Source organism: Prionailurus viverrinus, chromosome B2 (genome assembly GCF_022837055.1).
Source record: "Prionailurus viverrinus isolate Anna chromosome B2, UM_Priviv_1.0, whole genome shotgun sequence".
Classification (NCBI taxonomy): Eukaryota; Metazoa; Chordata; class Mammalia; order Carnivora; family Felidae; genus Prionailurus; species Prionailurus viverrinus.
The window spans coordinates 7,972,001-7,994,734 of record NC_062565.1 but is presented as its reverse complement, the minus strand read 5'-3'; the positions used below and the strand labels follow the sequence as shown (position 1 = coordinate 7,994,734).

The 22,734-nt window shown below is 44.2% G+C and overlaps 1 protein-coding gene across 1 annotated transcript in view; it reads left to right on the top strand.

Moving 5' to 3' along the window:
* CDKAL1 (CDK5 regulatory subunit associated protein 1 like 1) overlaps positions 1-22,238 on the top strand; it is a 712,098-nt gene extending 689,860 nt beyond the window's left edge. The window contains exon 16 of the mRNA XM_047858501.1: positions 22,040-22,238. Within this exon, the coding sequence (XP_047714457.1) occupies positions 22,040-22,057 (18 nt within the window). The 3' untranslated portion in view covers positions 22,058-22,238. The remainder of the gene's footprint in view (positions 1-22,039) is intronic.
* The last annotated feature ends 496 nt before the right edge of the window (positions 22,239-22,734 follow it).

Genomic DNA, 22,734 nt, shown 5'->3' with positions numbered 1-22,734 from the left:
TGGAGGACACAGTGACTTTCAACTATTATTTCCCATTTGGTACGTTGCCTTTTCACTTTGTCGAAGGTTTTTTGTTTTGTTTGTTTGTTTTGTCTTTGTGGTACAGAAGCTTTTCATTTTTATTTATTTTTAATTTTTAATTTATTTTCTGAGAGAGAGAGCTCACGTAAGGGGGGGGGGCGAGAGTGAGAGGGAGGCAGAGAATCTTAAGCAGGCTTCATGCTCAGCACAGAGTCCAACGTGGGGCTCAATCTGACGAACCGTGAGATCATGACCTGAGCCAAAATCGAGAGTCGGACGGACGCTCAACCATCTGAACCACCCAGATGTCCCCAGTGGTTTTCAGTTTGATATAGTCCCACTTGTTTATTTTTGCTATTGTTGCCTTTGCTTTTGGTGTCAGATTCAGAAGAATCATCACAAATACCAGGGACAAAGACCTTACCACTTATGTTTTCTTCTAGGAGTTTTATTTTTTCAGGTCTTACGTGCAGATCTTTAATCCACTTTAATTCATTTTCACGTATGGTGTAAGATAGTTTCATTCTTTTGCATGTGGCTGTTCAAGTTTCCCAACATTTATTGAAGAGACTGTCCCTTCCTCGATGTTCATTCCTTTCTCCTTTGTTGTAAATTAATTGACCATATGTACATAGGTTTGCGTTCTCCATTCTGTTCCATTGATCTACGTGTCTGTTTTTAGGTCAGTACCATACTCTTGATTAATACAGCTTTGTAATATAGTTTGAAATAAGGGGGTGTGATGCCTCCAGTTTTATTCTTTCTAAGGATTTCTTTGGCTATTTGGGGTCTTTTGTTCCATACAAATTTAGGATTGTTCTGTTTCTGTAAAGAACTGAAGAACACCATTGGAATTTTGATAGGCGTTGCGTTGAATCTATAGATGGTTTCTGGTAGTATGGAAATTTTGACAATATCAACTCTTCTGATTCATGAACAGTGGGATATGTTTCCATTTATTTGTGTCTTCTCTAATTTCTTTTATCAATATCTTATAGTTTTTAGGGGCACCTGGGTGGCTCAGTCGGTTAAGCATCTGACTCTTGATTTCAGCTCAGGTCATAATCTCATGGTTCGTGAGTTCGGGTCCCACACTGGGCTCTGTGCTGATAGCACAAAGCCTGCTTGGGATTCTTTCTTTCTCCCCTCTCCCTCTGCCCTTGCCCTGCACTCTCTCTCAAAATAAATAAATAAGCATTAAAAAATAAAAAGTTACAGTTTTCAGTGTACAGATCTCTCATTTCCTCAGTTAAATTTATCCCTAAGTATTTTGTTGTTTTTGATGCTACTGTAAAGGGAATTACTTTATTTATTTCTTTATCAGATAGTTTGCTGTTGGTGCACAGAAATGCAACTGATATTTGTATATTCATTTTGTATCCTGTAACTTTACTGAATTTATTAGTTGTAACAGTTTTTGTTTGTTTTTCTTTTTTTTTTTTTTCAGGAGCATTTAGGATTTTCATATTCAAGATCATGTCATCAGCACACAAAGGCAATTTTACTTCTTTCTCTCCAGTTTGGATACCTTCTGTTTCTCTTTCTTGCCCAGTTGCTCTGGCTAGGACTTCCAGAACTCTGTTGAATAGGAGTGGTGAGAGTGGCAACCTTGTCTTGTTCTTGATATTAAGTAGAAAACTTGCAGCCTTTCACCATTGAGCATGATGTTACCTGTGGGCTTGTCACATAAGGCCTTTATGATGTTGCAGTACGTTTCTTCTATATCCGATTTGCTGAGTTTTTATCAAGAATGCATGTTGAATTTTGTCAAATGCTTTTTTCTGCATCTCTTGAGATGATCGTATGATTTTTATCGTTCATTCTATTATGTGGTGTAGCCCATTGATTGCTTTTCACATGTTGAACCATCCTTGCATAGAAGGGATAAATCACACTTGATCATGGTATACGATCCTGTAAATATGCTGTTGAATTTGGTGTGCTGGTAATTTGTTGAGGATTATTACATCCGTATTTATCAAGGACGTTGGCTGTAGTTTTCCTTTCTTGCAGTTTTCTTCTCTGACGTTAGCATCAGAGTAATGCTGACCTTGTAGTGCTGAGTTTGATAGTGTTCCCTCCTCTTCAATGTCTTTGAAAGAGTTGGAGAAGAATTGGTGTTATTTCTTCTTTAAATGTTTGGTTGGATTCACTGATGAAGCCGTTTGTTTGGGGCTTCTTTTTTGGGGGGGAAGCTTTTGATTGCTGATTCAATCTCCTAACTTGTTATTGATCTATTCAGATTTTCTAGTTTCTCAGGATTCAGACTTGGTAGTTTGCATATTTCCAAAAACGTATCCATTTCTTCTAAGTTGCCCAATTTGTCTGTGTATAATTTTTCATACCAGTCTCTTATGATCCTTTGTATTTCTATGCTATCAGTTGTAATGTATCCTCTTGCAATTATAATTTCATTTATTAGGGTCTTCTCTCTTTTTTTCTTGGTAAGCATAGTCAAATGTTTGTCAATTTTATTGATCTTTTCAAAAAGGAACTCTTAGTTTTGTGGATCTTTTTGATTACTTTCTATTCTGTTTCTTTTATTTCTGCTCTGGTCTTTGTTATCTCCCTCCTTCTGTTAACTTTAGGCTTAGTTTTATTCTTGTTTTCCTAGTCCCTTGAGCTATAAAGTCAGGCTGTTTATGTGAGATCTTTCTCCTTGCTTAATGTAGGCACACAATTATCACTGGAAATTTCCCCTTTAGCACTGCTTTTGCTGCATCCTGTCAGTTGGGGTATGTTGTGTTGTCATTTCATTTGTTTCAAGATACTTTTTTATTTCCCTTTTGATTTTATCTTTGACCTACTTGTTGTTCCAGTGTGCGTTGCTTAATTTTCACATACTTGCGAGTTTTCCAGTTCTCCTCTTGTTAGTGATTTCTAGTTTCATATCATTGTGCTTAGAAAAGATACTTGGTATGATTTCAGTCTTTTGAAATTTGCTGAGACTTGTTTCATGACCTTACATATGATCTGTTCTGGAGAATGTTTTGTGTGCACATGAAAATAAGTACATTCTGCTTGCTGTTGGGTGGAATATTCCGTATACACCTAAGAGGTCCTTTTTGTTTAAAGTACAGGTCAAGTCCAATATTTTCTTATTGATTTTCTGTCTGGATAAGCTATTCATTGTTGAAAGTGGTGTAGTGATATTTCCCATTATTACTGTATTGTTGTCCTTTACTCCATTCAGACCTATTAGTTTTTGATTAATATGTTTAGGTGCTTCAGTGTTGGGTGCATATATATTTAGTTGCTACATTTTCTTGATGAATTGAGTCCATTGTCAATATATAATGACCTTCATTGTCTTGTGTTATAGTCTTTGACTTAAGTCTATTTGTCTGGTGTAAGTATGGCTGTTCTTGCTTTCTTTAGTTTCTATTTTTGTAGGATATCTTTTTCCATCCCTTAATTTTTAGCCTGTGTGTGTCATTAAAGCTGAAGTGTATCTCTTGTAGGCAGCATATAGTTGGGTTTTGTTTTTTATACATTCAGCCACTCTGTGCCTTTTGATTGGAGACATTAATCCATTTACATTTAAAATAATCATTGCTAGGTACAGACTGACTGTTGCCTTCTTATTTAAAAAACAATTATTTTTTTAATTCCAAGGTCATTAGCCTACAGTATTGTATTAGTTTCAGGTGTACAAAATAGTGATTCACCAATTCTGTACAGTACTCACTGTGCATCATGATAAGTGTACTCTTAATCCCCTTCGCCTATTTCACCCATCCCCCCATCTACCACCCAACTGTTGCCTTCTCATTAATTGTTTTCTGGCTGTTTTGTAGTTTCTTCATTTCTTTCTTCCTCACTTTCCATCTTCCTTTGTGAGCTGATAGTGGTATACTTTGATTCCCTTCTTCTTCTTTTTTTTTTTTTTTTTTTTTTGAGAGCAAGAGAGAGAAAAAAAGTGCAAGCGGGGGAAGGGCAAATAGAGAGGGAGAGAGCATCTTAAGCAGGATCTGTGCTCAGCACGGAGCCCAGCTCAGGGCTCAATCTCATGACTGTGAAATCATGACCTGAGTCGAAATCAAGAGTCTGCCCCTTAACCGACTGAGCCACCCAGGTGTCCCTGCCTTCTTTTTATTTTGTGTTCTCTCGGTTGTGGTTACCCCATAGCTTACTTGAAACATCTGATAGAGAACAGTCTATTTTAAACTGATAACAACTTGGGGTGCCTGGGTGGCTCGGTCAGTTAAGTGTCTGACTCTTGGTTTTGGCCCAGGTCGTGATCTCATGGTTTTGTAGGTTCAAGCCCCACGTAGGGCTCTGTGCTGATGGTGCAGAGACTGCTTGAGATTCTCTGTCTCCCTCTCTCTCTGCCCCTTCCCCACTGATGCTGTCTCTGTCTCATCCAAAATAAATTTTAAAAGCTTCAAAAAATAAATCTGAAATAAATTAAAAACAAGATTGCCTTTAAAAAAAGTAATAAACTGATAACAACTTAACTGTGATCACATACTAAAACAGTACCTTTTTACTTCCCCTCCCCCCACATTTATGTTTTTTGATATCATGAGTTATATCTTTTCATATTGTGTATCCATTGTGAGATTGGTGTAGCTATAGCTGTTTTTAATAGTTTTGTTCCTTACTCTTTTTACTAGAGTTAAATGGTTAGCACACCCCCATATTATAGTATTAGAGTGTTCTGAATCCGGCTGTAAACTCTACCAGTGTATCATCTATTGGATTGTATTTTTTATATGTTTTCAAGTTACTAGCTAGTGCCCTTTTGTTTCAGCTTGAGAATTCCTTTCAGCACTTCTTATAAGGCAGGTCTGGCTGCAATGAACTCCCTCAGCTTTTATTAGGGAAAGTCCTTATCTCTCCTTCATTTCTGGAGGACATCTTTTCTGAGTAAAGCATTCTTGTTTGGCAGGTTTTTCTCCTTCAACACTTGAAATATGTCATCCCATTCTCTCCTGGCTTGCAAAGATTTCTGCTGAGAAATCTGCTGATGGTGTTATGGGTTTCCCTTGTATCAGAGAAATATTTTTCTCCTGATGCTTTAATTTTTTTCTTTGTCTTTGATTTTAGACCGTTTTATTATAATATGTCTTACTGAAAATCATTTTAGATTGAAATTTTGAGGTCCCCTTTGAACTTCTCAAACTTGGATGTCTGAATCTGCCAAGTTTGGGAAGTTCTCAGCCATTATTTATTTAAATAAGCCTTCTACCCCTGTCTCTTATTTTGAAACTCCAGTGACGTATAGATTGTTTCTCTTAATAGTATCCAGTAGTTCCCATAGGTTTTCTTCATTCCTGTTCATTTGTTTTTGTTTTTGTTTTTGTTTTTCTTTGGCTCCTCTGACTAGCTAATTTCAAGTGATCTGTCTCTGAGCTCACTGGTTCTTTCTTCTGCTTGGGGCAGTCCATTGTTCAAGGTCTCTACTGAGTTCAGTCATTGAATTCTTCAGCTCCAAAATTTCTGTTTGACTTTTTTATGTTTTCTGTGTTAACTTCTCATTTTTTTTCTTGTGTTGTTTCTTGATCTCATTAAATTGTTTACCTGTATTCTTTTATATCTCTCTGAGCATCTTTAGAACAATTATTTTGAGTTCTTTGGGGCAATCCCTGTATCCTTTTCTTCGGGATCAGTTATTGGCAGTTCACTGTTTCCTTTGACGAAGTCATATTTCTCTCCTGTTTCGTGATTCTGGGGCCTTGAGTAGGTGTCTGCACATTTGAAGCAACAGCCACCTCTAGCAGACTTTACGGACTGACTTCAGTAAAGAAAGATGTTTTCCTGTGGGTGGCATTGTGGTGGCGTGTGCCATGACACAGATTCTGGTGGGTCAAGGCGCCAAGTGCAGGGATGTGTGTGGCAGCTCTGGGTCTAGGGGGTGTGGTACCTCGTCAGGTCGGGCCGCCGGGATCCACAGCAGTCACAACTGCTTTGTCCTTGATGAGTGCTGGGAAGGGTCCAAAGAGGCTACAAGGACTGTTTAGGTCCCCAGCAGCATGTCCAGGTCTATCAGCTAGGGGTCAGGGCAGGCAGCGGTTGTGGCCAGAGCTAGCAGTGCACACACCTGGCTGTAGGGGGCGGCCCTAGGTTCCCATGTGTGGCTGGTATACAGACACAAACGTAGTGGTAGGGACCAGGGCAGACAGCAAGAACCAGGGCCATCTTCAGGCACAGTGTTGGCTGTGGGGGTGGCCCTGACTGTCAGCATATGCTACTATAGCTGCTGGTTCTTGCCATGGGAGCATAGCAGTAGAGGCCAGTGTTGGGAGTCAACCAGAAGCATGCAGGTACAGAGCCAGAGGGACTAGTTGCAGGTAAGTACAATACAGGCCTGTGACACAAGACAGGCTGGAACTGGGCTTACAGGTGGGCAGAGGTCCTGGCTGTCAGTATTTCCTCCTGCAGCTACGTGGTCTCCCCATGGGCGTGCACATGGCGGTGGAGACCAGGGACAGAGGTTGAGTCAAGGGTGCGCAAATGTTGGCTTGGATGGGGAGGGGATCTAGTTTCAGTTGAGGCTGGTGGTGGAGGCCAGTGACAGGAGACAGGGCTGAATCTGGGCCCACAAGCAGCCCACAAAGGAGGGGCTTTGGCTGTTGGTGTGCACGTCCATGGGGGCACGCCTGACAGCGGAGGCTGGTGATAGGAGTGAGGCTGTTGCAAGTGCAGGGTTGGAGGGGTTAGCCCCAGCACGCACACGGTGGTGGAGGTCAGCCACGGGGATCTGGGCTGGTATCTTGCATTTCTGCAGCTGCAGAGGCTTGAGGTGGCTGCTGGTCCTCACTGGCTCTGGTGGGGATGGGTGGGGAGGATGGTAGGAAGCCAGGAGGAACTCAGGGGGCTGGGGTCAATGAAAAGCAATACCTGTGGGGTGAAAACTAGTGAAATCTTTGGGGGGTTCTCATTGGGTAATTGGAGGAGGGAGAAAGGGTGAGAAGAAAGGAAAGAATGGCTCTAATCCTGTCCAGACTAGTAATCTAATAATAATGATAGGCAAGCTAGCATGTGCTGAGAACCAAGTACGTACAAGATGCTCTTCCTTTACAAATGTCAACTCATTTAATAATTATAATACAGTGATGTAGGTACAGAGGACAGAGAAGGGACTGGGTCCTGTATTCCCATGGTGGTGTCTGCATTCTCCTTGGTCTTTGCAGTGAAGTAGTTGGTCAGAGATGCTACCTGGCCTGGGACCCCCTGCCTGGCATAAAAATGGGTTTAGCTTTTCACCCGAAATGAAGGACCGTCTTTTTTTAATGTTTATTTATTTTGAGAGAGAGAGCGTGCATGAGTGTGAGAAGGGCAGAGAGATGGGGAGAGAGACAATCCCAAGCAGGCTCCACATGATAAGCACAGAGCCCAGTGTGGGGCCCAGTCACAACAAACCACAAGATCGTGCTCTGAGCTGAAATCAAGTCGGTTGCTTAACCAACTGAGCCACCTACGCACCCCAAGGACCATCTTTTTTAAAAATTAAGGTGACGTGGCATTATAATGCTCACAGACCCGTAGGATATGTTTGTGGGAAATGTGGACCCCAAATTTCTATTTCAAGCTAGGCTGAGGTAATAGAGATCTTCATCTGGAATTTAAGGATGAGGAATATAGCCTTCCTCTTGCAGAATTAATAATTCGTTAGAACCTGAGAGGTTGGAAGTCCAGGGAACAATGTCTTAGGATACTGAAGCATTTGCCAGTGAATGTCTGCCAGTAGAAGATGGATGTCAAATTTCAATTCAAGTATGTGAATAATAAGCCCCTTTGGCAAAGAGGCAGAGGCCACATGCATTCTTCATGACCAAACAAGAATACAGCTGCTAAAAATTGTTTCATCAATGTGTAGTGCAGTCCCCTTGGGTGAAATTCTGGCTAGAAGAAGAGCCACTTGAGAAGGATTGGTTCACACCTCCAGGAATCTCTTCAGAGTCATTCATAACTACCAATTACACTGTGTCTTGTAGTTCTAAATGAGATATGCAAAATGAGATGCAAACAAAAGCACTAGAATTTTAGCCACAAAAGAAGATTTATGCGTTTAATTAATTTGTGCACAGGGAGAAGGAACCCAAGTGTCCATCAATGGATAAATGAATAAACAAAACGTGGTCTGTCCATACAGCGGAATACGATCAGCTTTACAAAAGGCAGGAAATTCTGGCACATGCTACAACATGGATGAACCTTGAAGACGTTGTGCTAAGTGAAGTAAGCCAGCCACAGAAAGACCAATACTGTGTGATTCCACTCCTGTGCAGTACCAACTGCAAATTCACTGAGACAGGGTGGAGTGGTGGTTTCCAGGGGTTTGAGGAAGGCAAGAATAGGGAGCTTGATAGGGTGTTTCAGTTCTGGAGGCAGGTTACACGGCATCATGTAGATACTAACACTACTAAACTTTATACTTAAAAATGGTTATGATGAGGGGCGCCTGGGTGGCTCAGTAGGTTAAGCGTCCGACTTCAGCTCAGGTCACGATCTCGCGGTCCGTGAGTTCGAGCCCCGCGTCGGGCTCTGGGCTGATGGCTCAGAGCCTGGAGCCTGCTTCCGATTCTGTGTCTCCCTCTCTCTCTGCCCCTCCCCCGTTCATGCTCTGTCTCTCTCTGTCTCAAAAATAAATAAATGTTAAAAAATTAAAAAAAAATGGTTATGATGAGGCGCCTGGGTGGCTCAGCCAGTTAAGTGTCTGACTTCGGCTCAGGTCATGATCTCGCGGTTCACGAGTTCGAGCCCCACATCGTGCTCTGTGATGACAGCTCAGAGCCTGATTCTGTGTCTCCCTCTCTCTCTGCCCCTCCCCTGCTTTTGCTGTGTGTGTATGTCTCTCTCTCTCAAAAATAAAAATAAAAACATTTAAAAATTTTTTTAAAAAGGTTACAATAGTAAATTTTGTATTATGTGTATTTTACCACAATTTGAAAAATCACAAATAAATAAAACATTTAACCCATCGAAATCGAAATGTGCACTTAAAATCTTAATAACTTATTTGTGTGTGAAGGAAAATGCCTCCTAGAGCATTTCTGTAGCACCCTCGTAAGTGGTTTTAACACTTACATTTCTATAAACTGTGAAGCGCATTTGATTCCTCTCAAAGTTCTCTCCTAAGAGCTTAAAAAAAAAAAAGTTATTCTACCTGAATGAGAAGGTCTGTGTGGAAGTTCTTTGGTCTTGGCTCAGAGAGGCAGTGAATTCAGTAATGAAAATCTTATGGGTTTTTAAAATTAGTAATCATTTCAGTTTTCTTGACCAATTGAACATTCATTGTTGCAACATTTGTACTGCAGTCCATCTGTCTGCCTCTCTCTCCCCCCACCCCACCCCCCTCTCTCTCTTTCCCTACCTCTCTCTCTCTCTCCCCCCCCCCTCCCTCTTGGGTTGCTGGTCAACCAGTTGGCTTCAAGTTATTCCAGGGCCACACCCATCCCCTCTACTTCCTGCCGCATATCTGCCGTTCCTTTCGTAAGTCATGTCATGGGTCACTGGGCAGTTGGGTGAACGTGTGGGATGGCCACCCACTGTCAGGGCTCAGAATGCACATGCCCCATTAATGAGTCAGGGGATGAATGAGGCCTGAGGATGAACAGCACACCCATGTGAAGGCTGAGGAGTATTGCGGGCATGGAAGGAGGCCTCCCGCATCAGGTGCTAACTGTGTACCCCATCCTCACAATGCAGCACTCATGCTGGAAACGTCCAGCACCGACAGCTCCTCATTGGCCGTTCCTGTGGCGTCAACCTACCTCATCTCTCAGCAGGTGCCTGTAGGAAGGGTGTCTCCTCCAGACAACATCACCAGACGACTTGAAGCACTCTGCCCCTTTGATGTTCATCTCGGAGTTGAATTAAAGCAGTGAATTCTCTTCTTTCTGGGAGTAGCCTGGCGTTAGAGAGATCTATTCCAACCCCCTGCCCGTTTAGATGAACATCTTTGAGACCCCAAGGCTTAGAGTAAGGAAGTATTTTTAGAGATGCTAGGCTATTCCATTCACAAGGGCGGTGTTAGAGCTGCTTTAACAAATTACTCCAAATCATGTGGCTTAAAACAACAGCAGCTTAGTCTCTCTCGGTTCTGGTAGCCAGAAGTTGACGTGTTGGCAGAGTCAACGTGTAACCCCTTGAGTCTCTACAGGGGAACCGTTCCCTGCCTCTCCCAACTTCCAGCGGCTCCAGATATCCTTTGACTGGGGGATATAGATTCCAGTCTCTGCCTTGTCTTCACATGGCTTCCCCTGTGTCCGAGTCTCTCAAACCTCCCTCCGCGTTTCTCTTGTAAGGACACTTGCCATTGGATATAGGGCCCGCCCCAAACCCAGGATGATCTCATCTTGAGATCCTTAATTACATCTACAAAAATAATCTCTCTTCCAAATAAGATCCCATTCACAGGTTCCGATGCTCAGGACTTGGGCACTCTTCAACCCACTGCCGATGGACGTATTTCACCGGTGATGGGAGGTGAATGGCTAAAACCTCCCTGGAGCAGTGTTGGCCATATCCTGTTCTGCACTTCTCTGTTCTCTGGGCCCTGGGTCTCCCAACCTCAGCCCAGAAACCCAGGAACCAAGTCTCGTCCCTCCCCGCGCCCCTGTGCCCAGTCTCCCGCCTCCAGGCTCTCTCTCCCTTCCAAGCTGAAAATACACTTTTCACCACATGGGCGCTGAGAAGGGAAAAGCATTTTGCCAAGGTTACACATCGAGTTGGCAGAGGCGGGGCTGGGGTTCAGAGTTCCTGCTTCCGAATCCAGCGTCCTCTCTGAAATGGTTATTTTAAAATAGTATCACTGCGGCTATAAAGCACGGGGAGCAGAGCTTTCGAATGAGAACGTTGGGCTTCCTGCACTCCTGGCAGGCTTTCTAGGCTGTTTTCAAAGAAACTTCTCGGCCTGTCAACATTCTCACCAGCCCCTCTTACCTTCCGAGCGTCACAGGCACGACAACGTGCGGGCAGACGCGCTTCTCACAAGCTCCTCAGCCAGTAGCTCTGTCGGCAATTTTTCATGTCTCGTCTCCAAGGCATATGATGGCAGAGACTCTCCGGCAGCTGAGCCGCACGCTAGCTCTGTGAACTGGGCTGTCAATTTTTATTTTAATCCTCCTTTATTCACAGTTTGATTTCATTTAGGATTGGCCTCCCTTCCTGTTCAAATGCCAGGCCTACGGCCCCACACTCCCTGGCACAGCTAGATCTAGTCATCACTACAAAGAAAGAACTCTGCCCCTAGACTCTCGGAGGGGAGTTTGGCTCCCGTGTTAACTCAGTCTTCCTGGGCAGCTCTGAGTCCCGGGGCAACAGTCGGGAGAGAGCAACGAGGGATCCCTTCTTCACTTCCTGTTTCCTGGAACCACACCAGCTTGGAAGTGGTTTCTTTTCTTTTTTCTTCTAATACCCAGTTTGCTTTCCCATGTTCTTGAGGAGTAGGAATACACAGACCACGTTGTAGATCTCCGGAATGGTAGCCCTCGCGAAAAGGTTTTACGAGGGAGATGGTGAATATTCTGACTCTGGCCTTTGAGTGCTTATGAAGTCAGAAGATGCGTCCTTTGGTAAAAGGATTCATCTCAGGTGAAACACAAAGGCTCGGAGCTGATCCTTGAGCAAACGCCAAGTAGATATATGGTGTAGAAAACCAGAAAGGATGCCTTGGTGAGCATCCGGGACCGGCAGGAGCCCCATCTCAGCGAGGAAGGGCCTGAGTGCACCTTTCGGGCTGTCCCCTCCGTGAGCACCCCTGAACGTCATTCCCCTTGCAGCCTGTGTTCCCTGATTTGCTTGATGTAAACCCGCTCTACACGCCTGCCTCTTTGTAAAGCTCATTTGCAGTCAGTTTTTGCCGTCCTCATCGTCGTCGTGATTTTCTAAATCAAGAAGATTAAAGCCTAAGAAAAGTAGATGCAAACCTGAGATCAAGTTTGAGCTGACTTGAAAGCCCCCCTTTCAGGAATAGTTAGGGAATAAGGTGAACTAGAACCACAGTGCTCAATGCAGGCCCTAGCCAGCCGAGCAGAGGTCGAATGAGGTTCCGGTCTTCTGCTTCCCAACAGAGGGCTGGGAGCCAGAGTATGCTCCACCTCTGGGTATACTCAGATTTAGATCAGGCGGGTCTATAAAAGGGGGACATGTAGATTCCTGAAGTTTCCCCCACTTCTCAAGCTCAAATATTATCCTCTCAAAGTCTGTCCAGGTTTCCTCACCATATATTCCAAGTCATCAGTTTCTTCTCATGTACAGCCGGGAATGGGACTTTGTACCTTTTCTGAGGCCCGTGGAAATGGCAAAATTGAGGCTCAGAAATGAAGAAATTTGCTAACACTCACACAGTCAGGGTGACTCACAGCCAGGACTCAACACTAGGAATTTCAACTGTATGGCCGGTGTCTTTTCTCTATGTGGGGGAAGATAAGAAAGCATTTTAGGTACACAGAGTCTGAGCTGCCAACATGGCACCCGTTTGGGGATACACAACAGGTAATAATGGGTCAAGGTGGAGAGAAAAGTCTAGGCTAGTAATGTCAACTTGGAAGTCATTTGCTTGAAAGTTATGAGGCCGATGTGAATGAGGGAAGCAAAAACGTGATGATAAACCCCGAAAAGAATCCCCCAATTTAGGGAGTGAAGGACAAAATGTGAGTAGGCAAAGGACCTAATAGGAGCAGTCAGAGAGGTAGGGAGAGAAACCAGTAAGGGCTAGTGCTGTAGAAACTAAGTTAAGATGGAGTCATAAGAAGAAAAAGTGGTCAGGATGGTTTCATTGAAGATATCAGTTTGCGGGGCATAAGACCCAAGAAGTGTCCGTTGAATTAAATAGCTAGATCTCTTTTCTGAGTTCTATACTTGTATACTTGACATGTTTACTTGACTTCCCAAAAGCACCTCGAGTTGTAGATTCATATGTCCTGAAGTTCTGTCTTCCTCTCTACACTCCAGTCCCCAAATCTGATGCCCCTCCACCATTCTTATTTCAGTGAATGTGTCTATCATCTATGGGGTTATCCCAAAGTAGCCACTGGTAACAACTTCTTCCTCACCTACTGCATACAATCCAACATCTTCCTAGCTGAAAGGGAGGCTGAGAAATTGGCCAGGGTTGGCTTGGACCAGGGCTTGGGAAATATTTTCTGTACAGGGCCAGGTAGTAAATATCTGAGGCTTTGCAGGCCATATGCTTTCTGTTGCAGCTCCTCTCATCTATCCTTGGAGTATGAAAACAGCCATAGACAATAAGTAAGTGAATGGGTATGTCTGTGTTCCATCACTCTTTTATTTACACCAGCAGGTGATGGGCTGGATTTGGCCCAGGGGTAGTTTGCCAACCTCTGGCTTAGATGAAACACCGACTCCTTCTAAGAGGTGGGCACACTGTCATTTCAAACAGTCCTGATTCTGTGAGCAAGAAGTTAGAGGAGACTGGCTCTCGGTGGGCCATTAACGGTGCCCCTCTCCTGGTCTGCGACACCCACGTCTCAGACATGACAACTGCCCCTCCCGATGGCCGGCAACTACAAACTATTGGAAGTCTTTGTTGAATTATGGAAGATGTTTGTTTCGTGTTTAATAAAGAGTGCAGTGGAATGTTTTTCCCCCTGACTATTGCCAGTAGTAGACAGTCACTGATCAGAGACTTTTGGCAAAGGGACTCGCTAATTCTACAAAACACCAAATTATAAAATTTCTAAACTGATGCTCTGGCTCTTGAAACTTGATGGAAGGAAGAGTAGGGCTGAAGGCGCTGGAGGCTGGGGGTGGGAGGGGGGTTGTAAGGCCAGAGCACCTGTGCTGGGGTATATGTTAATTTGTTTGGAAATATTTATCTATGCATACATAGATGGTGCACTTGATGAGTAACTATATTTGTGCTGCACTTACATGCTTTTTCTCTGCCTTTAATGCAATCAGTGCACATTATGGAGGCATGAATATGCAAATGTTGAATAAAGCTTGAATTTTTTAATTAAAAAAGCTAAATCAGGGGAATTATAAGCACCCAATTTAACATTTTTAAATATGAAATGAAATGTTCTCCTTCATTCCCATTCATTGCCATGGATTTTGTTGATATTCAGCATGGAACTTGATTATTTTATGCCTATCTGTTTTTAAAGGAGTTGGCATGGATTTTGGTGAGATCAAGGAGAGTTGGGGGGGGGGGCTGTCTAAGGAGGGGAAGGGTAAGAGTGAGAGGGAGACGACTGTGTGAAGAATGACTTCTTTCCTGTCCTGCTTGATGTTGCTGGCACACGAAGCAGCTTATGGCTTGTATATTTTCAAAGAGTATCAGCATATAAATACTCCGTTGGGAATTAAATTTCCAAAAGGAAGCCTTTTCCCCACTCAATCTTCTCTTAATTTAGAAAAAATTACTTTTAAATTGATGTAACACAGCAGCTTATAACAGTTACATTATTCTCCCCCAGGAATAAATGTAGGCTTCTTTCTGTTTCCTTTTCACAGTGGCAAACAAATGCTCTCTCTTCGGGCTTCACCCTTTCTGAGAAGGAAAGGGAACCTCTCTACTGGCTCGGGGTTAGAGTCCACGTTGCAATCGGTTGATTATTTATTAAACACTTACTCATGTGGGATTCAGAATAGTCCATAATTATATTACAGAGACTCATGCCAGGCTCCTTGGCATTTAGAATCTTCCATGGTCTAAGTAGCCGGGTGATCTTGGCCAAGTGGCTGGTCATGATATCAATAGTCATTATCCTTTCTAATTATGCTGCAGTTTATTCACAGTACTTCTGCCTGTGTGTCCTCGTTTAATTTGAAAACTGTCTCTGGGCCTCAGGAGGAGAATGGGTCAGGCCCTTTTTAGGTCCCCTTTGGAGCTACCATTTTTGAGTTCCATAAGGTGTTTAAGTGGGGATTAAAAAAAGAAAGGGCTAGACTAATGATGACTGCCCACGTGTCACCCTAATTGAGATGCTAGTGTGAACAAGTAGTGGGAAAGCTAGTGTGCACTGGTGAAACAATGTTCAGTCCGTGCTCGCCAGTAAATGAACTCTCAGAATTTATAAAGCTTTCCACTTAGGTTTCCTGGTTTGGTCACTTTACAAGAGAAATCCCTCCTGTAGCTTATCTTACTCCTCACATTTTATACCAGTTCCATCGTCATAGTTCAAGACATGCAGTCTGAAATTCTCGAAAGAATGTGAAATTGTTTGAGGCACTTGGGTGGCTCAGTTGGTTAAGCATCCGACTCTTGGTTCTGGCTTGGGTCCTGATCTCACAGTTGGTGAGATGGAGCCCTGCATCACACTCTGTACTGGCAGTGGGGAGCCTGCTTAGGATTCTCTCTCTTTCTCTCTCTCTCTCTCTGCCCCTTCCCCACTGTGTGCATGTGCTCGCTCTCTCTCTCTCTCTCTCTCTCTCTCTCTCTCTCTGTCTCAAAAAACATTAAAAAGAAGAAAAGAGGGGCGCCTGGGTGGCTCAGTCGGTTAAGCGTCCGACTTCAGCTCAGGTCGTGATCTCGCGGTCTGTGAGTTCGAGCCCCGCGTCGGGCTCTGTGCTGACCGCTCGGAGCATGGAGCCTGTTTCAGATTCTGTGTCTCCCTCTCTCTCTGACCCTCCCCCGTTCATGCTCTGTCTCTCTCTGTCTCAAAAATAAATAAACGTTAAAAAAAAAGAAAAAAAGAATGTGATATTCTTCAAAGGCTGAGGTCCTTTCTACCACACTGGAGGAAATGAAGCGCTCAGTGAGTAACTGAATGATCTAATGAGTACTGACATCAAATTTGTAGCTATGACAAGATTTCAACGCATATCTCTTTATTATCTTGTCTTTTTTTTTTTTAGTTTATTTATTTTGAGAGAGAAGAGAGAACCTGCATGTATGAGTGGGGGAGGGACAGAGAGGGAGAGAGAAAGAATCCCAAGCAGGCTCCCCACTGTCAGCGTAGAGCCTGAACTCACAAACCGTGAGATCATGACCTGAGCTGAAATCAAGGGTTGGACTCTTAACTGACTGAGCCACCCAGCTGCCCCTATCACACATCATCTTTTCTGATGGAGGTGTAGCAAGATATTACTTTGGTAATACCCAGTTTAAACTAACTGTTGATTTTATTTATACCCAAGTGAGGAAATATATATATATATATATATTTTTTTTTTAAATGTTTTTAAATAAATTGTTTCTTTTGGAATAGTTTCTAGATTTACAGAAAATTTGCAAAGGTAACACAGAGAGTTCCCGTACCCCTCACCCAGTTCTTCCTAATGTTAACATCTTATGTTAACCATCATACATTTGTCAAACCTAAAAAGCCACTATTGATACATTACTTCTAACTAAACTCTAGACTTTATTTGGATTTCACCAGTTTTAGGAAAACATTTCTAAGTCTCAGATGTCTGAGTTTGTATATGAGGTCAGCTCAGCTGTTTCAAATTCTGTGAACCTGAGTTTATGGGATCAATGTTATTGGATCACAGAATGCCACATTAGTAAAGAATTTTAGAATCTACATAGTGCTTACACATTTTTTTTAAACATTTTTGTTTATTATTGAGAGACAGAGCATGAGCATGGGAGGGGCAGAGAGCGGGGGAGACACAGAATCCAAAGCAAGCTCCAGGCTCCGAGCTGTCAGCACAGAGCCCAGCGTGGGGCTCGAACTCACGAACCGTGAGATCATGACCTGAGCCAAAGTCAGACGCTTAACCGGCTGAGCCACCCAGACGCCCCAGTGCCTACACATTTTTATGAAGAAGGCAAATAAGCTCTTTGGGGAAACTAAAATTACACAGGCCGACATAACTAGTTATACATAGCACGCTCTACCCAATGACTCCAAATGGTGGTCACTTCACCGTAGTGAGAAAGAATCCTCGTATACAGATAATACACCCGTGCCACATCGAAATGAAAAGTTCCTTACGTTGTAACGTGTAGAAAGGTCCCAATTCTCACGGTCTTTTTAATCTACTCAAGGAGGAATTTTGTGGCATGAGCCATTGAAGAACAGACGGGTGGACTTTAAGAAAGGGATACGATTGAGGTGTATTTCCAGCTTGCGGTGCGTCCGCGGAGAAGTGAGTCATCCCCAAACCATCCGGGTTTCCCGGGGGGTAGGCATTTCATTTGGGCTGGCTGTGTGGATATGAGTTAATCCCAGGTACATGTAAGATGGTGTGATCTTACACGTCAACACAGCAAGGAGTGCAGGAAACACTCTGTCGACACGCATAACCGTGAGTCCGTCTACAGCTGATGCCTCTAAGCCATCTTATTGAGGAGCAGGGCGACCAGAATACATTTCGCCCTAGCAGTACAGATGGATACCAGGAAACCGAGCAGATGCATTGTGGCTAATCAGGCAGAGGCGCAGCAGGGTAACTGAAAGCTAGGATTCACATGCCTCCGTGAACCTTAATTAAAGAGCTCGGTGCCTCCTTTTGTTTTATCCGTTGCCAGTGTCTGGTCTCCTCTTGTGATAGTTTTTTGGGTTTTGTTTTTGTATGTAACTATCCATTTGCTGTGAGAATCTAACGGAGAGACAGCAGAGCGCTATGTCTCCGAGCGAGCAGCGTGATGGTCGTGGCTGCCCAAGAGTTAAGGAGATTCTGTTCCTGCAGCTGCAAACCGATGCTCGCAAGAGCCAAGCACAGAGGAGGCAGGAGAGGGTGGGAGGAATCCAGGCTACCTCCGAATTCATCCCGCGCTGTCTTACGCAACAGCCAACAGAAACCAAATGTACTTAAGGGAGAGAGAGCTAAATTATTGAGTAGACTCTTAACAGCAGGCGAATGGAAAAGACATCTGCAGATTTGTGTTTCACGCCCCAGTAATAAATACAGTGTTGAGAGAAGAAATCTGTCCTGGCAAACGTGTGGGGGTGGGGACAGACTCTGCTAACAGGCTGGCTTTTCCACCTTGATGAGATTTGAGGCAAAGGTTGTTGGCTGGGTCCAGCGTTCTTCCATGTGAGCTGGAGAAGGGAAAGAGGTGGGAAAGAGATACTGGGACTTGTAAATAACTAGGTTTCCTATGGTTGGGAGATTAACCCCATGGCCGTTCCAGAGAAGCCCTGAAGAAGTTGCATCCTGTGGAGAATGTATCTCCACGCAGGGGCTGGATTAAGGGGTCAGCCCTCAAGCTTCTTGAGGCCAAGAACAATCTCCATAAATGTTTCTTGGGCCTCATTTCATAGATGCCTCTCACTGGCACAGACTCACATATGTTGCTGGAAGGCCATGGAAAGAGATATTTCCTACTGGCACTTTGCATGGAAAGATCGATGGGTATCCTTGGAAAGAGCATTGAGTTAGGAGTCCGGAGTCCTGAGCTCTGTTTGCAGTCCACCTTTTAAAGAAGACACTTGTCAAAGGAACTTAACCTCTGTCGGTGTCGATTTCTCAGGACAATCCTATTTCGTGATGACAGAGGCTAAGGATGGGCTAGTCAAACTGCTGTGGGCTGTGTTGCCCCTTTACACTGTCATCATACCTTAACCGAGATAAATCCATATTTTTAGAAAACTATCTCATGCCACTACCCCCTTCCTTTATCCCCAGTGCAATGAACTCCAATTACGGGGATTAGACCAGAGGCATCTAGACATGAAAGTATTCAGATGGTTTGGGCAGTGGGCCTGGGTGTGAAATCACCCCTATTTAAAAAACCCCTAATGCGATGCCCCTTCAGAGCGTTGTGCTCACTCACTTATCGCTAAGAGCATACAATTCCAGTGACCAGGGCTCAGTGACCTCGTTCCCGCATCCTGCGGTGCCTGCGTGACCCCAGATCCCCACTCCTATCCCCAGGCCCTCAGACCATCTGGCTTCATATTCTGGATCGTGATATCGACCTCAGGTCTGCCATGTTCCGGTGACCCATTGGTCTCTTCCCAGTATGCTTCTCTGTAGAATACAATAGCTCCAAAATGGTGATAGAAATGAGTCTTGACATGTGTGGGTTGAAGCCTGGTGTTCAGTCAATTATAATTAGTAAGTTATTAAGTCAGGCCAGAAACAGAAGCATGGGTTGGTCTCATTGTAATCTTGAATCTCACAAGAGGCCAGCAGACACACTGCATGGGAGATTTATGCAGCCCACATTTGGAGAAACCCACCATGCATTTTCGCCTAGTAGAAAAAGACTGGGGAAGAAACCATCATGGCCCCCTTCTCCTAGTGTGGTAGCGGATTTTTCTTTAAAGCATTTATCTTTTGAGAGTACAAACTGCTGTATTATCCTTAGCTGAGTTACTTGTAAACCACAGAGTCTGAGGTTCATAAAAGAAACATTGACATTGTAATGAGTGAAGATTGATCAGTTGTAAATTGGACTGGTAGAAGGCACCTTCATTTTCCTTGAAATTAAATCTTGAAACATATAATTCCCCGTTCTCGATTTTTTTTTTTTTTTTACCTATACTGCAGGTCCGCGTGCAATACAGGGTGGAAAGTATGGATGTAGATTGCTCATTTTGACTGGAGACACTAGTTGACTGGCCTAGAGGCTCTTAGGCTTCTGGAAGCCTTCATTCTGCAGCTTGTGTGTTTATTTAGGTTTATCGGGCAAGTTTGGGTTCTGGTTCGTTATATCCCTGCACCCACTATCATTCACGTGTCTCCAGAGGGCCAGTGCTGACAGGTTCTCAAGAGAACATCTTGGAGAAGTGCACCCTGTGCGTTCTCATCAGCTCTGGAAGGGTGTTTCTTGCATTGGTTTGGGATTTGAGTTCTTGTGGGTGACTCAGCCTCGGAGGCTGAATGAGCACGCTGAATTTGCTCCGGGGCATTTTGAGAAGCATTGGGGTTAGAGAGCTGTTACAGCCCTTGCACTTTTTGCCTCTTGTCCTTATGATTCAGCCAGAGACAAAAATCTAACTCCCGTTGGTGGGTGCTATCATCTGGGAAGCTGAGGACAGCCCCATGGAGCGGTCATGGTCCAGTGCTGGAGAAGAGTGTAAATGGCAAAGAGAGAAGCTAAAACATGAGAGCACACGAGTGCACCCTCAACCAGCTATCTTATCGTTGCACTAACTGGAAATAACCTTTTCAGCAGATGGGCTCGGGGGCATTTTACCTTCACCTCGGTACAGCGTTCCATTTGCAACCATGTCTGTCCGGGTGTCTCTGCTTTCTAATTCATTAGGTGATTTTTTTTTTTTTTTTAAGTTGGTCAGTTAGATTTTGGCTACAAACACTCTGAATCCATGAATAATGTGACCGTCCCCCAGTGTAGGCCTCAGGATGCCATCACGGAACTTGAGACAACATGGAGGTGATGGAGCAAGGAACAGACTCATGATGAGTTACCCTTCACTTCTCCCTCCCTCACCCATCCCACCCAGCTCCCACACGGATGCCTTGGTGTATTGTATTGTATTGTATTGTATTGTATTGTATTGTATTGCATTGCATTGCATTGCATTGCATTGTATTGCATTGTATTGTATTGTATTTATTTTTTAAAGTTTTTATCTACTTAGAGAGAGCTTAGGCTCACAAGTGAGCAGGGAAGGGGCAGAGAGAGAGAGAGAAAGAGAGAGAGAATCCCACGCAGGCTCCACACTGTCAGCAAAGAACTCACAGACCATGAGATCATGACCTGAGCCGAAATCAAGAGTCGGATGCCCAACTGACTGAGCCACCCAGGCACCCCATGTATTCCTTATTTTAAATGCGGCATATTGGCGTTCTGCCAGAAAGGATGAATGTGACCACTGAAATGTGGTAGAAAGGAGCCGACCAGGCCCCAGGCCTCTGACCCCTCTTGGCCTTCCTACTGCCTGTCTTCAGTCCATATCTATGCCTGTCTAACCCCTTCTGACCAGATGCAATGCAGTCTCTTAGGAAATCAAGACCTCCAAGGCTTATGATGTGACTGTATCCTCGGGTTCTTTGGCTTTTTTCTTTCCTGATTCATTGGAAGGCCTTTCCAGCTTATCACCACAGCTGTCTTGAGGCCCCCACCCCTTTTACAGATAGCTCTGGGATTCAGATTCAGAACTCAGGCAACCATCCTTGGCCCCCTGCCTTTGACCCTCTATAGGGACAGCACAGTCCAGAGTTGTTTTAAACGTTCCCTAAAAGCTTTAAGGACAAGCAGACAAAACTGTATGCATCTCTAAAATGGTTTGGAAGGCCCAGGATGGGGCTGATTAAGAGGAACTTGGCCATGGGGAGGTCAAGGTTCTTGGCTTTCCCTTAACTCAGCTGGTCTTTAATATCTATGATGCTTGAGAGTACCCTAAACGGTGTGTTAAAACTTCCCCTTACAATAACTACACTATTGCAACTCCCAGATCTTGTCACACGAGCGGAGTGCCCATTTCTAAACCTTTCCCTTATAAATCTCTCAAATTCAAGGGTCTCTGAAGAGTTTCTGGGTAGTAAACAGAATCTCCTGAATCCAAACAGTAGCAGGTAGGTTAACCAGGAGAGCTCCTTAACTAGTTAGGGCTCTCAGATGGCTGTGAGTTAGCTCTTCATGGCAGAAGCAGTTAAAGCAAAAGCCACTGAGGAGTCTGTGGGGAAGATAAAAGGGTTTAATGGGCATAGACGTCAGGCAGCCTCTTAGATGGCCCCCAGGGACCCCACCTCCTGGTGTTCAGGCCCTTGTGGAATCCCCCCTTTTAAGTGCGGGTTGAACCTTATGACTTGCCTCTAATAAATAGAGGACGTAATGGGATATCATGTCTGATATTGTTATGGAACCAGGCTGGATTGCTGGAGGGGAACCACCAAACGACACTCAGAGATCTTGGCGGATCGGGGTTTTATTTCACACCAGCGGGCTCAGAGGAGATCCTTCTGCAGAGGTCTGAGTCCCGAGCACAAGCATGGGGAACAATTTATCATCAGTTACTTCTGCATTCCGCATTAGTAGTAATTTGGTGTATGCAGCAAGTGGGGCAGAAAGAAGAACCCGGAAGAGAAATCTCTAAGCTGGGGACTAGAGCTTATGTTAGTCCTGTCGGCCATCTTATGGTGCATAACTTTACTTATTTTCCCAAAAATGCTAGTTTGCAAAAGATGGTGACTTCTGTGTTGTTTGTATTCCTTCTCTTGTGCTCTTCTTTGTTGGATGAAGTCAGCCGCCATATTGTGAGCTGCTGTGTGGAGAGACTCACATTGGAAGGAACAGAGGGAGGCCCCCGGCCAACAGTTCATGAGGACTGACTCCTGCCAACAATCGCTAGAGTGGACTTGGAGGCAGATTTTTCCCCAGTCCAGCCTTCAGATGACCACAACCTCTGTCCCCCCACCGGGATTGCAGCTTTTCGGCAACCCTGAGGCAGAAGACCCAGGTAAGCTGCACCCAGATTCCCGACGGTTAGAAACTGTGAGGTTATAAACGATGCCGTTTCAAGCCAAGTTTTGGTGTCATTTGTTAGGTGGCGGTAGATAACTAATCCAGCATGTTGAATTGTTGACCTCTGGTATCCCTCCCAGACCTGGGATTTTACGAGTTCTCCGGGGTTAAAAAAAGGAATGAGGCTCAAAGGTATCAACTATATTGATGCCCACGTTGTTCTTTTCTTTCTCCTCTCTTCTTAATAAGCCCAATAAATAGTTGTGCTTATCTGTTGGGATTCATTTTTCCTTGCACTTCAGACTTGTCAGCTAGCTGAAATCTTATTAGGCTGGCCAGAGAAAGTGAACTAATTCAGGCAGGAATCTTCCGGGAATTCTAGGAAGTCCACCAGGAAAAGGAAGATACCATCTGGTTGCTAATGCAGCGTGCTTTGCATGTAAAATAGGACAGATCCCAGCTCAGATAAGCAC